The 13,048-nt window shown below is 40.7% G+C and overlaps 1 protein-coding gene across 6 annotated transcripts in view; it reads right to left on the minus strand.

The window, feature by feature from the left end:
• Nucleotides 1-13,048, minus strand: part of ADGRL2 (adhesion G protein-coupled receptor L2) — a 228,396-nt gene that overhangs the window by 82,597 nt on the left and 132,751 nt on the right. For all 6 annotated transcript variants that reach the window (XM_069232209.1, XM_069232207.1, XM_069232208.1 and 3 more), the window contains exon 5: nt 7,065-7,865. In XM_069232209.1, coding sequence (XP_069088310.1) covers nt 7,065-7,865 — 801 coding nt within the window. The remainder of the gene's footprint in view (nt 1-7,064; nt 7,866-13,048) is intronic.

A 13,048-nucleotide genomic window follows, 5' to 3' on the forward strand; every position in this document is an offset into this window, starting at 1 on the left:
TCAAGATCAACTTCTAAACGGCTACAGGCTCCCGGGGAGGCAGGTGGGCGCATGTGAATCTGCAGCGACTAATGCCACGAACAGATGTACACTGGGTAAGTGACATTTTCCGTTCGATGGCATGTGTAGCTGCAGATACACATGCTGTGCATAGACTAGTAAGCAGTTATCTCCCCAAAAGCGGTGGTTCAGCCTGTAGGAGTTGAAGTTGTTTGAAACAATGTTCGTAGTACTGCTTGGCCTACTGTGGCTTGTTGTGCCGTTAACACATCTACACAGTAGTGCTTGGTAAATGTATGAGGCGTAGACCATGTAGCTGCCTTACATATTTCGGTCATTGGAATATTTCCTGGAAAGGCCATGGTAGCACCTTTCTTTCTAGTTGAGTGTGCCTTTGGTGTAATAGGCAGTTCTCTTTTTCTTTAAGATAACAGGTTTGAATGCACTTAACTATCCATCTAGCAATGCCTTGTTTAGAAATTGGATTTCCTGTATGAGGTTTTTGGAAAGCAATAAATAATTGTTTTGTTTTTCGAATTAGTTTTGTTCTGTCAATGTAGTACATTAACGCTCTTTTGATGTCTAATGTATGTAGTGCTCTTTCAGCTACAGAGTCTGGCTGTGGGAAGAACACTGGTAATTCTACTGTTTGATTTAAGTGGAACAGTGATATGACTTTTGGTAAAAATGTAGGATTTGTCCGTAGAACTACTTTATGCTTGTGTATTTGAATAAATGGTTCTTGTATGGTGAAGGCTTGAATCTCACTTACTCCTCTTAAAGATGTGATGGCAATTAAAAATGCAACTTTCCATGTTAAGTACTGCATTTCACAAGAGTGCATGGGCTCAAATGGTGGACCCATGAGTCGTGTTAAGACAATGTTGAGGTTCCATGAAGGAACTGGTGGTGTTCTTGGTGGTATAATTCTCTTTAGACCTTCCATAAATGCTTTTATGACTGGTATCCTAAATAGAGAAGTTGAGCGCGTAATTTGCAGGTAAGCTGAAATTGCTGTAAGATGTATCTTAATGGAAGAAAAAGCTAGCTTTCACATTTGCAAATGTAGTAAGTATCCTACGAGATCTTTGGCAGATGCGCGTAAGGGTTGAATTTGATTATTATGGCAGTAATAAACAAATCTTTTCCACTTATTTGCATAGCAATGTCTAGTGGTAGGTTTCTTAGCTGGTTTTATGACCTCCATACATTCATGTGTAAGGTCTAAGTGTCCGAATTCTAGGACTTCAGGAGCCAGATTGCCAGATTCAGCGATGCTGGATTTGGGTGTCTGATCTGTTGTTTGTGTTGCGTTAACAGATCTGGTATGTTTGGTAGTTTGACATGAGGCACTGCTGAAAGGTCTAGTAGTGTTGTGTACCAAGGTTGTCTTGCACATGTTGGCGCTATTAGTATGAGTTTGAGTTTGTTTTGACTCAACTTGTTTACTAGATATGGAAGGAGTGGGAGAGGGGGAAAAGCGTAAGCAAATATCCCTGACCAACTCATCCATAATGCATTGCCCTGAGACTGATCTTGTGGGTACCTGGATGCGAAGTTTTGGCATTTTGCGCTTTCCTTTGTTGCAAATAGATCTATTTGTGGTGTTCCCCAACTCTGGAAGTAAGTATTCAGTATTTGGGGGTGAATCTCCCATTCGTGGATCTGTTGTTGATCCCGAGAGGGATTGTCTGCTAACGGATTCTGAATTCCTGGAATAAATTGTGCTATTAGGCAAATGTGGTTGTGAATCGCCAATGCCATATTTTTTGTGCCAGGAGACACAACTGTGTTGAGTGCGTCCCTCCCTGTTTGTTTAGGTAATATTGTCTGTTTTGACAAGAATGTGTTTGTGGCTTATTATGGGTTGAAATGCTTTCAGCGCTAGAAATACTGCCAATAGTTCTAAGTGATTTATGTGAAACTGTTTTTGGTGACTGTCCCATTGTCCTTGGATGCTGTATTGAGGTGTGCTCCCCACCCTATCATGGAGGCATCTGTTGTTATTACATATTGTGGCACTGGGTCTTGGAAAGGCCGCCCTTTGTTTAAATTTATACTGTTCCACCATTGAAGCGAGGTGTATGTTTGGCGGTCTACCAACACCAGATCTAGAAGTTGACCCTGTGCCTGTGACCACTGTGATGTGAAGACATCATGCCTAGGAGTTTCATCACCATTTTGACTTGTATTTTTTGTTTTGGATACATGGCCTGTATTATATTGTGAAATGCCTGAACCCTTTGTGGACTTGGAGTGGCAATCCCTTTTGCTGTGTTGATTGCCCCCCCTAAGTATTGCTGTGTTTGACACGGTATAAGGTGTGACTTTGTGTAGTTGATTGAGAAACCTAGTTTGTGGAGGGTTTCTATGACATACTTTGTGTGTTGTGAACACTTTTCTAGCGTGTTGGTTTTGATTAACCAATCGCCTAGGTACGGGAACACATGTATTTGCTGCCTTCTGATATGTGCAGCTACGACTGCCAGGCACTTTGTAAAAACTCTTGGCGCAGTTGTTATTCCGAATGGCAACACTTTGAATTGGTAATGTATCCCTTGGAATACAAACCTTAAGTACTTTCTGTGTGAAGGATGTATCGGTATATGGAAATATGCATCCTTTAGGTCTAGTGTTGTCATGTAGTCTTGTTGTTTGAGTAGTGGGATTACGTCTTGTAATGTCACCATGTGAAAGTGATCTGATTTGATGTAGGTATTTAATGTTCGGAGATCTAATATAGGTCTCAGACTCTTGTCTTTTTTGGGTATGAGAAAGTACAGAGAGTAAACTCCTGTTCCTTTCTGGTGTTTTGGTACTAATTCTATTGCTTCTTTTAGTAGCAATGCCTGAACCTCTAGTCCTAGAAGATCTATATGTTGTTTTGACATATTGTGTGTTTTCGGTGGGACGTTTGGAGGGAATTTGAGAAATTCTATGCAATAACCATGCTGGATAATTGCTAGGACCCAAGTGTCTGTTGTTATTTCCTCCCAATGTTTGTAAAATTTGGTTAGTCTCCCCCCCACAGATGTTATGTGTTGGGGATGTGTGACTTTGAAGTCACTGCTTGTTTTGAGGAGTTTTGGGACTTTGGAACTTTCCTCTATTCTTTTGGAATTGTCCCCCTCTATATTGTCCCCGAAAACTTCCCCGCTGATACTGGCTCTGGTAAGAGGGTCTTGTTTGTGAGGTTGTGGGTTCTGTGCTTTGTCCTCGAAACCCCCCTCTAAACTGTGTTTTTCTAAATGTGCCTCTGCCCTGTGGGGAGGAGAGTGCGCCCATGGCTTTGGCTGTGTCAGTGTCTTTTTTAAGTTTTTCGATCGCAGTGTCCACCTCCGGCCCAAACAACTGCTGTCCGTTGAATGGCATATTCAGCACAGCTTGCTGTATTTCTGGTTTAAATCCTGATGTACGCAGCCATGCATGTCTCCTTATTGTTACTGCTGTGTTGACAGTTCTAGCAGCTGTGTCTGCAGCATCCATTGCTGACCGTATCTGGTTGTTGGAGATACTCTGTCCTCCTTCTACTACCTGCTGCGCTCTCTTTTGGAACTCCTTGGGCAAATGTTCTATAAAGTGTTGCATTTCGTCCCAATGGGCCCTATCGTATCTGGCCAACAAAGCCTGTGAATTGGCAATACGCCACTGGTTTGCTGCCTGTGCCGCCACTCTTTTGCCTGCTGCGTCGAACTTTCTACTTTCTTTATCTGGAGGTGGTGCATCTCCTGAAGTATGTGAGTTCGCTCTTTTGTGCGCTGCCCCTACTACAACTGAGTCTGGTGTTAGCTGTTGTGTGATGTACACGGGGTCTGTTGGTGGCGGTTTATATTTTTTCTCCACTCGGAGTAATGGCTCTTCCTTTTACAGGCTCTTCAAACACTTGTTTGGAGTGTTTTAGCATTCCGGGTAGCATAGGAAGACATTGATACAGGCTGTGTGTGGACGACAGTGTGTTAAAAAGAAAGTCGTCTTCAATAGGCTCAGCATGCAGGCTGACATTATGAAATGCCGCTGCTCTCGACACCTCCTGTGTGTAGGCTGTACTATCCTCTGGTGGGGACGGTCTAGCTGGATAACATTCAGGACTATTATCTGACACTGGTGCGTCATAAAGGTCCCATGCGTCAGGGTCATCTTGACTCATTCCTGCATGAGTTGGTGATTGCATCATTGGTGGAGTGGCTACCGGTGATGGTTGCGGAGAGCATTGTGGAGATGGTGGCGGGGTTACTTGTTTAGCCACCTTTGCCTGTGGCTGCTTGTCTTTTTCCTGAAAGGCAAGTTTGCGTTTCATTTTAATTGGAGGGAGAGTACTGATTTTCCCTGTTTCTTTTTGGATATGGAGCCTTCTTTGTGTATAGTCTGGCTCTACTGTTTCCAATTACTGTCCAAATCTATGTGTCTTTATTTGTGTGGACAGTCCTTGTTCCTCAGTGTAGGAACTTGTTTTCGGTTCTGAGGCCGGATGTTTCGGTATCGAAACCTTGTCGGCTGCTTTTTTCGGTTCTGACGAAACCTTCTTTACTTTCGGCGTCGTGGTCTCTCGGTGCCGACCCATTTCGGTTCCGCTATCTCTGTGCCGAACCTGCTCGGAGCCACTATCTCGAGCCCGAGATTGCTGTGTGGCGGTATCTCGACCGGAGTCGGATGACTTCGCCCCCAGCGTGCCCTTTTTCGGTGCCGATGATCGGTCACCTATTTTTCGGGTTAAGCCATGGCCTGTTGGCGGTGGCGTCCCCTGGGCTTTAGTGGTCTTTTCGTGAGTTTTGTGTTTCGACGTCTTACTCACGGTTTTCGGCGTTTCTTCGGGATCTATCTCATCCAAGTCCGATTTATGGATGGAGAATGTTTCTTCCTACTCCTCGAAACGCTCTTGTCCTGTTGGCGCCGACGCCATTTGCAGTCTCCTTGCTCTTCGGTCTCTTAGTGTCTTCCTGGACCGAAACGCTCGACAGGCTTCACAAGTATCTTCCTTGTGTTCCGGCGACAAACACAAGTTACAGACCAGATGCTGATCTGTATATGGATACTTGTTATGGCATTTTGGGCAGAGGCGGAATGGGGTCCGTTCCATCAGCCTTGAAGAGACACGTGGCCGGGCCGACCAGGCCCCGGCGGGGGATCGAAAAAACCCCGAAGGGCCACCGGAGCTCTTCAAAAGTCGGTGTCGATCTGTTGTAACTAACCCGATACCGAACGCAAACAATACCGACGATTTTTCTGAGATTCTAACTAACTTTCCGACCCAAAACACGGAGCGAAAAGGAACACGCCCGAACCCGATGGCGGAAAAAAACCAATCTAAGATGGAGTCGAAGCCCATGCGCAATGGAGCCGAAATGGGAGGAGTCCCTCGGTCTCGTGACTCGAAAAGACTTCTTCGAAGAAAAACAACTTGTAACACTCCGAGCCCAACACCAGATGGCGGGATGTGCACAGCATGTGTATCTGCAGCTACACATGCCATCGAACATATATATATATATATATGAATAGTTATTTATAATAAAATCATTTCATACATTAGTTGAAATAGTTTAGTTTGTATATATGTGTATGTATCTCATGCTCAACGTTGATTATCGTTTTTAAGATTCTTGTTGGAACCTCTGTAGGAGGTGGGTTCATTTTGCTTTTCCAACAAAGACAGCTTCTGCCGGGCTTCTTCTTTGACCACTGTTTAGTTAGGACCTTCATTATAGCTAAGCATTACAATAAAGCCCCATCAGACAAACATTGTATGAGCAGCTTCAAGTATCTCAGCCTTAACCAACATTCATTTTAATTAGCAGTCTAGTTTAGTGGTTCCCAACCATTTGACTTTTGTGGACCCCCACTTTATCATTACTGGAATCCGGGGAACCCCATTGAATCATTGTTGGAATCCGGGGACCACCCAATGAGTCATTAGTGAAAACTCGGGACCTAATCTTTTAATATTGTTTAATTTTCTAAGCAATCGCGGACCCCCTGAGGAGGCTTTGTGGACACCCAGGGGTCCCCGGACCACAGGTTGGGAACTACTGGTCTAGTTGTGAGAGCTAAATCTAAACACCTCCAAGCAAAACCACTGCAAATTGTTTAATGACCAGTCTAATCATGTAAAGTGAACATTCTAATTGCAAGTAGGACAAACTGCTAGGTCTGTCATACTGGCCCGAGCATCAGCATCCTACTTTTAGAGACCGAATATGTTTAAAACAACAAACGTTTTAAGTGAAACCTTGTATTCAACTATATAACTACATTATTTATGTTCTTCTAACAGCATAAAATATTATCTAGCTTACTGTTTTCAATACATCCAGACTGAAAGAAGCATACTTTTTATGCAAGGTGTACCAAGCACATGTAAAATAGTAAACTGCCAACTTGTTTAATGTGTTCTTTAAAATGATATTTTGGGGTTCTAATGACATTAACAAATCTCTTAGACTTTGGACTACTGGTTGATAATGTCACTAGAATCACATGGTGGCAATATGGTACCATATCTCCTGGCTCATCCCACACCTCAGTTTACTACTAAGATCTTCCAAAACAACCCTTCTAAATTCTCCCTCACTTATCTCACCTTTGACTCATCCAAAGACCCTCCTGCTACTACGACCTTCCTAACCCCTTTCCACAGACTCCTCCCTCCATCTCTCCTTTACTCTTCCCAAGCCTCATCCTATTACTATAAACTCCCAATTAACACTTATGGATTCTTCCGTCCATTACTGTAGTCAATCCAGCTAAAACTCACATATCCTCCGCTAAAATTAACACACACTAATGCCAATACCAATGCTAATACTGTACTCATACTTCCCTATACTAATCCACCACTAATTCCTCTTGAGCTCCGGAGTAGTGTGCTACTCGCCGAAAACCGTTCTGGCGCCTCGTTAGGGGTACTAAGTGCTGTATAAATACAATGACAATATTACGCAGTTATCCATTATGTTTTGTACATACGCAAAATTGTAGATTGCACTGAAACATGTTTTAAACGCACTTCCCAACTATTTCATAACACACACCTGGGCATACCTAGAAAAGGAATAGAACACCCTTACCTTGTGCGGGGTCAGGAAGACCAAACTCTAGTGAATATCGAAGTATGAAGTTGTTATTCCAAACATACAATTGATTATCTCTAGGATTGTAATCCACTGCTGCAATATACTGGTACTGGTTAGGAAAAGGAATGTCTACCGATTCCTCTCTGTTCAACTTGGTGTTGTAAATATAATCGATAGCGTTTCTGCCAGTTTCGCTTTCATTATCCTGGTAAACTGATCGGACAACATATAGTACTCCACAAATCATGAAAGCATTCGATGCAGCCCGTTTGTCATATTTGGTTTCCCATGTTGCTTCAAAGCGAAGAGTATAAGGATTCAATTGGCTAATAACAATCATTCCGTTGTTTTGTTCTGTAGCATAAATAACCCATAAACCATTTTCGTCAACCGCTAAATCAATATCGGTCTTTCCACCCCATCTATATGGAGAAGTATCATGATAGTTGGCATAGTTAATAATAGCCTCTCCACTCTTTATCCTAGTCCTCAAATCAAACTTCACAATATTCCTTGTTCTTTCTTTGTTAAAAAACACTGCACCATCATAAACAACAAATCCAGTGCCATCCACTCGATTGGGAAGCTTGTAGGTTGTTGTTTGACGACTGTTTTGGAAATCTTCTAAAGAAGCATATTCCACTAAAGTATCAGTGCGATACGGTGTCCACGGCATGAAGTAAATTTTGTCAGCAGCTTGAAGAGGGTCCTTACACCAAGCACCTGCCTTCTGTTCGGCTTCGTAGATGTATGGAGCGACCACAATTGCTTTCAGTGTTCCAGGGCAAACAAAAACTAGTAAACATAGAGAGAGAAGACAAAAATTATGTTAACATCAGTCAGACACATGGCAAATGCTTAACAACTATTCAGCATCAAATCAGTCTCTTGAAGAAATTACATATGTTTTATATCAGGTTTTCCCTTACCCACATAAAATCATCCAAGGATCATATTTTCAGCTGCCTGAGGTACTCTGCAGAAGATAGTAACCATGGTAATTTCTGATGAAATTGCTACCTGCAACACCACCAGGTCGCCCTCATATTTTAAAATATACAAAGGGAACATTTCAGTCACCATGCTACTCTCTCGTCCAAAACTTTACATAAAGAGGTAGTATAGGGGCTGAAAAGGCTGCAGGCTATCAAAACGTATCAAGCATTTTCATGATCATCAGAAATGTCACAGCAATGATCTTAAGCATGGACCTAGGAATTTAAAAATGCCCCGTTAGAGGACTATTTTGTGTAAAGTAAATCACTGGATGTAAATAACAATGGGGAAAAGGTGGGCTCAGCCAGTCAATTAGCTGTAATTTTGGGGTAATAAAAACCATTCAATATAAATAAGAAAATGGGGGGGGGGGGGGGGGGTGGGGAGTGGGGAAAAAGTGGGATCAAGCAATCAATTAGCTGTTCCAAAAACTCGTAACATATTTTTCTCTACAAAGACGTCTACATAACATCTGGGTGGATAGAAAAACACTGCACGTAAAGAAAAACACTGACATTCCTCAGGGAATTAAATAATTGTGTGCCTGAATATCAAGAGTGGCATCTGTATACATATTTAGGTGACAAGATCATTCGAAATATTAGGAGATAGATGTACAGTTTTGGAATAATCAGAAGATTTTAAACATTTCAAAAGAAATATGCTTCTTTAGAAAATGTTCATGTCAGTATCTACACAACATGGACATTGCAAAAGTTAACCAATCAATGAAAGACGTGATGAATTGAAGCAATAAATGAAACACCAACAAACCCTCTAACCACCGCATGCTCTGGAGAGGGTTCTGGAAGCCAGGCAAAATGGAAATGACCAAGCTGAGAAAAAAAAATATAGCTAAAAAAAAATTTTAAAAAAAGAAACTGATATTCTGTCTACAAGGACGCAAGACATTGCAACCCACCATCAACTTTAAACAGCCAGAAAACTAAATATTTGTCTGGTTTGAGAAGGGCATTAGTGAGGAGTTGTTTATGTCTGTGTTCGGAGAATGGAGCATAGACTTGACATCTATAGGGTACATACAAGGAGCCGGGTTTATGACTGTGTAATGTAATTACCTTTTTGTTCCACTTCTATTTTCCGCATTGGGAGAGAAAATGAAGAGTGCAAGGAAAAAAGAAAGAAGATTAACATGAATGGACTTTATGAATCAAACGGCACAGCGCTAATGCAGGGGTTTGTAGCACTCGGCTACACTGGACCGAGATAGGGCGACAACACAACATCCCACGCTTTTCAGAACGGAATAGTGCTCTATCGATCGTGTTTCATGGTAGCAGTACAAGTGTAGTGGAAACTTAACTCACACCTAAGCTTTGAATACATTTTTTTTCGAAAAAGTATGTCCTTTGGAGAAAGGCATCTCAGATCTAAAATCTCCTTTAATCTAACCATAGCAGCTCCGAAAAAGGGCACAAAGCTACTTGGCAGCTTCCTACGGCAGAAATGCCTTAGCCTCATCATGTAACATTTTAAGAATTAATATAAAATGAACAACCTCTAAGGAAGACATTTAAAAATAAAATCAGGCAGTTTTAGCAACTGAATCTTTAGCCTCTAAAAATGCAATGATTAAAAAAATAGTGATAAACATTACAAAAAGAAAATAATTACAATTGGCCAATATAGGAAAACCAACAGACAAGACTAGTAAAATATTGGTCTAAGATGGGAGACTCAATTGAAAGGGATAAGAAAGGTTGCAGCACTTTTTATACTTCACCAAATGGGGAATTAGAGGCGAGATAATGGTGCGTGGATACAGCCTCCTGATCCAATTATTTAACAGTATGATATAGTTTGTGACGCTGAAGACTACAACCATCAGATACCCACCTTTTGCCTAAAAGTACCCTCAGCCACTTAAATAGTAGCATACTTCATTATCAGGTCTCATCGTGGAACACCAATGATATATATCGCCCCTGTGAGGGTCTATAGATTTCCTCAGTACCCATTGGTTACCACCTAACAATCAGTGGTCATTTGCCTAGAACTCAAAGGATGAACTAAAGTAAGCTAAGTGGGTAATATGCTGGTTAATTTAACCAGCATATATCACACAAATGATATTTCCCTAATCCTAGAATTACTAGGACGCACCAGTATAGGAGACAGAGGTAAGGTCTTTTTGCATCATGGCACCCTTAAAGAATTTCTGATTACAAGGGCATGTGCCCTTCCTACTCCTATGTAGCTTAATATTTATATGCCTATATCATGCTTTGACAGCTACTGTAAGGACTGTTTCTACTGATTGTTAAAGGATGACAGTGGGCCCTGAAGAAAGCTGTGTACCCAGAGAGGCTGAAAAATCATATGGCTGGATCATTTACAGGAGCAGGCTGTTTAGTTAAATAGAATCAAGTAGCATCCACCATCTTCTAATGTTAACTATATCAGGGGCACCCTGAACAGACAGAAAAATTTGCTTTAAATGACAATGGTTCATAATGCCCATGCCATCTTCAGATACAGCACTTGCTGGAACTCTCAGACTTCATAGTGCTCTAAAGGCCTGAACACAACTAAAAATAACTCTTTCAGATGGCTCTATTATGATGCCCCCTAGCATTTCAACTTGTGAAACTGAAAATATATTGTTGTATGCAGCAGGCACTGTAACACAATGATTTATTTCTGTGGATCACTGCACAGGAAGAAAAAAAATAAAAAAATAAAAATCAAGAACTTGGTGCTATGGGAGAAACGGTGTTATAACTGCAACAATTTATCCTATGTATTCTACACCCTAACTTATAGTGCTCTTCTGCTGTGTATGTTCAAACAGTTGTCCTTCAATGAGATCTGCAACATCAAAATGAGGAACAGGTTTCATTTGCTTAGAGTATTTTCCATAGTTCTTGCTCCGTCAGTCTGTATTGTGTAACATTTATTTTCAAACTGATTCTTCTTCTAGTTCTTCAGGATTTAATTTCAGTGTATTCACCCCTTTGCTGTTACTCTTTACTCCTAGTATATGTTTGCAAATTTTTGTAGTTTTAATACCACAGCAGGTAAGCTTGGACATTTTTTACAAATGTGTGGTCCTTTTTCCAAATCTGAAAAGATCCTCCCATTCCGATCAGCCTGTTCATCCTACTTTTTAACCTCATGCAAGATAACAGTGTAATTAATTTGACTAGAACGTACCTATGTTTCCTACACACACCACATTTATGCGTGTACCCCAGGAAAGATTTATATAATGATATAAATACATAGACATATTCTCGGTGTTACTTTTACAATAAGTGGTGTATGTCACTGTCTATGTGTATACACAAGCACACATCACTCCATGTTAAGTTAACACTGGGAATACAGCCATTAATGTGATGGGAAGAAGGAATAAGGCAAATAATTGGTGATAGTTTACAAACTGACAGAAATCTTATTTAAGATAACGGGCATCTACATGGTGTTACAAAGACAATGATATTTTGAGTGTGGATTTGAACCCTAACTGGACACAAGTCCCATCTACCAGATGCTTTGTTTATCTTACTAAGCTGTAGCAATTTATCTTACTTTTGCTTCACAGCAGTCAGTGTAAAATATAATTCTGCCAGCATGGTATCTTACAGTAAAAAACAATAACAAAAAAAGGATCTGAAGGGAGTATGCTACTCTGCCAAACTGCTTAGTTAGACAATAAGAAGCTAGGACTTATGTCTATGATCCATAATCCTGTTCTTCATTTTGACGTGCACACGTTCGAAAGCTGCTGAATTTAAGTCAATTTATTTGGGATAGCAAGCTTGTGATTGTTCATAACCATTGGGGTAGCTTTTAAATCACTTGCAGGAACTTAAAGTCGTTGCATATAAATCAGCTATGGACATTGTGCTCAGTTTTTACAGTTGGTCTCAGCCAAACCACAGAGATGGATTTTTTTTTGTTTTTATGTTTACAAAAATATGGAAATTTACTGATTAACACTGAGCACAACCCCTAAGGTGAAGATACACTAATGGACATGTGGCTGGTTCTGGTTGAGGGCATGTTTAAGATGTGTTTTCAGGTAAGGGCAGTATAATACTTGTGGTAGGGACCACGGTTTAGCATCAGGTCTTTACTGCTGGAGAGAAGGATCACAAATACGAGCATCAGAAGGAAGGCAATAGACTTCAAGTAATAAATCTCTTCATTCCTACTTGGCTCATGTTTCTTAAAAATAATCTATTTTTTCCCAGTTTAAGTGAATAGGTCTGGGAATAGCTAACAACCAATCCACTAATAACGTGTGGAAAATCTGTTCCCTGCACTCAGTAATATACATCCATGCCCAGAGGCCTGTCATTCACAAAATCCTGCTACTCAAATGGCAACGCTGCAAAATAGTCAATCAAATTTTAACTTGGGCATAATCTTGTCAACTTGCAACAGTGTAGCTAAATTACACTCCGATAAGATAAATTGTGATTATGTTTTAACTATTTAGGTCAGCAATGTTTCTGCAAATACAGCACAACAGAGTAATACTCGTTTCTTATCACAAGCACTGGGCCAGGATATTAGAGGAAACTTGGTACAGATCTCAAAAGACTCATCTCAGTCTGGGCCCCTTTCATATCTTAATTTGATGATAATTCAGTTTTAGATCTTTCCACGTGAGTTTCAGGGTCGGTTTAGGAAACACACCAAGCTTATCTTTTTTCGGTATGCAGTATATTCTCAAACAATGAATCTAAAGTGAAATAAATTACATTTCAGTGTTTATCCTGACAATGTACCCTATAAGACCTATATTGGAAACTCCTGACCCAAAGAGAGGCACATCGAAGCTGAATGTCAGTTTGTAAAACGACCAATTTGCAGGCACAGAGCGTGAAAGCTAGATAAGGCTTGCAGCCAGTTTTTTGTATTGACAAAAAGACATGCTTGTTTTGCTTAACAAAAGCGAACATAGTATAAAGTATCGCTTTTCAAACTCATGAATATTGTTTTGATTTGGGTTA

Source organism: Pleurodeles waltl, chromosome 4_2 (genome assembly GCF_031143425.1).
Source record: "Pleurodeles waltl isolate 20211129_DDA chromosome 4_2, aPleWal1.hap1.20221129, whole genome shotgun sequence".
Taxonomy (NCBI): Eukaryota; Metazoa; Chordata; class Amphibia; order Caudata; family Salamandridae; genus Pleurodeles; species Pleurodeles waltl.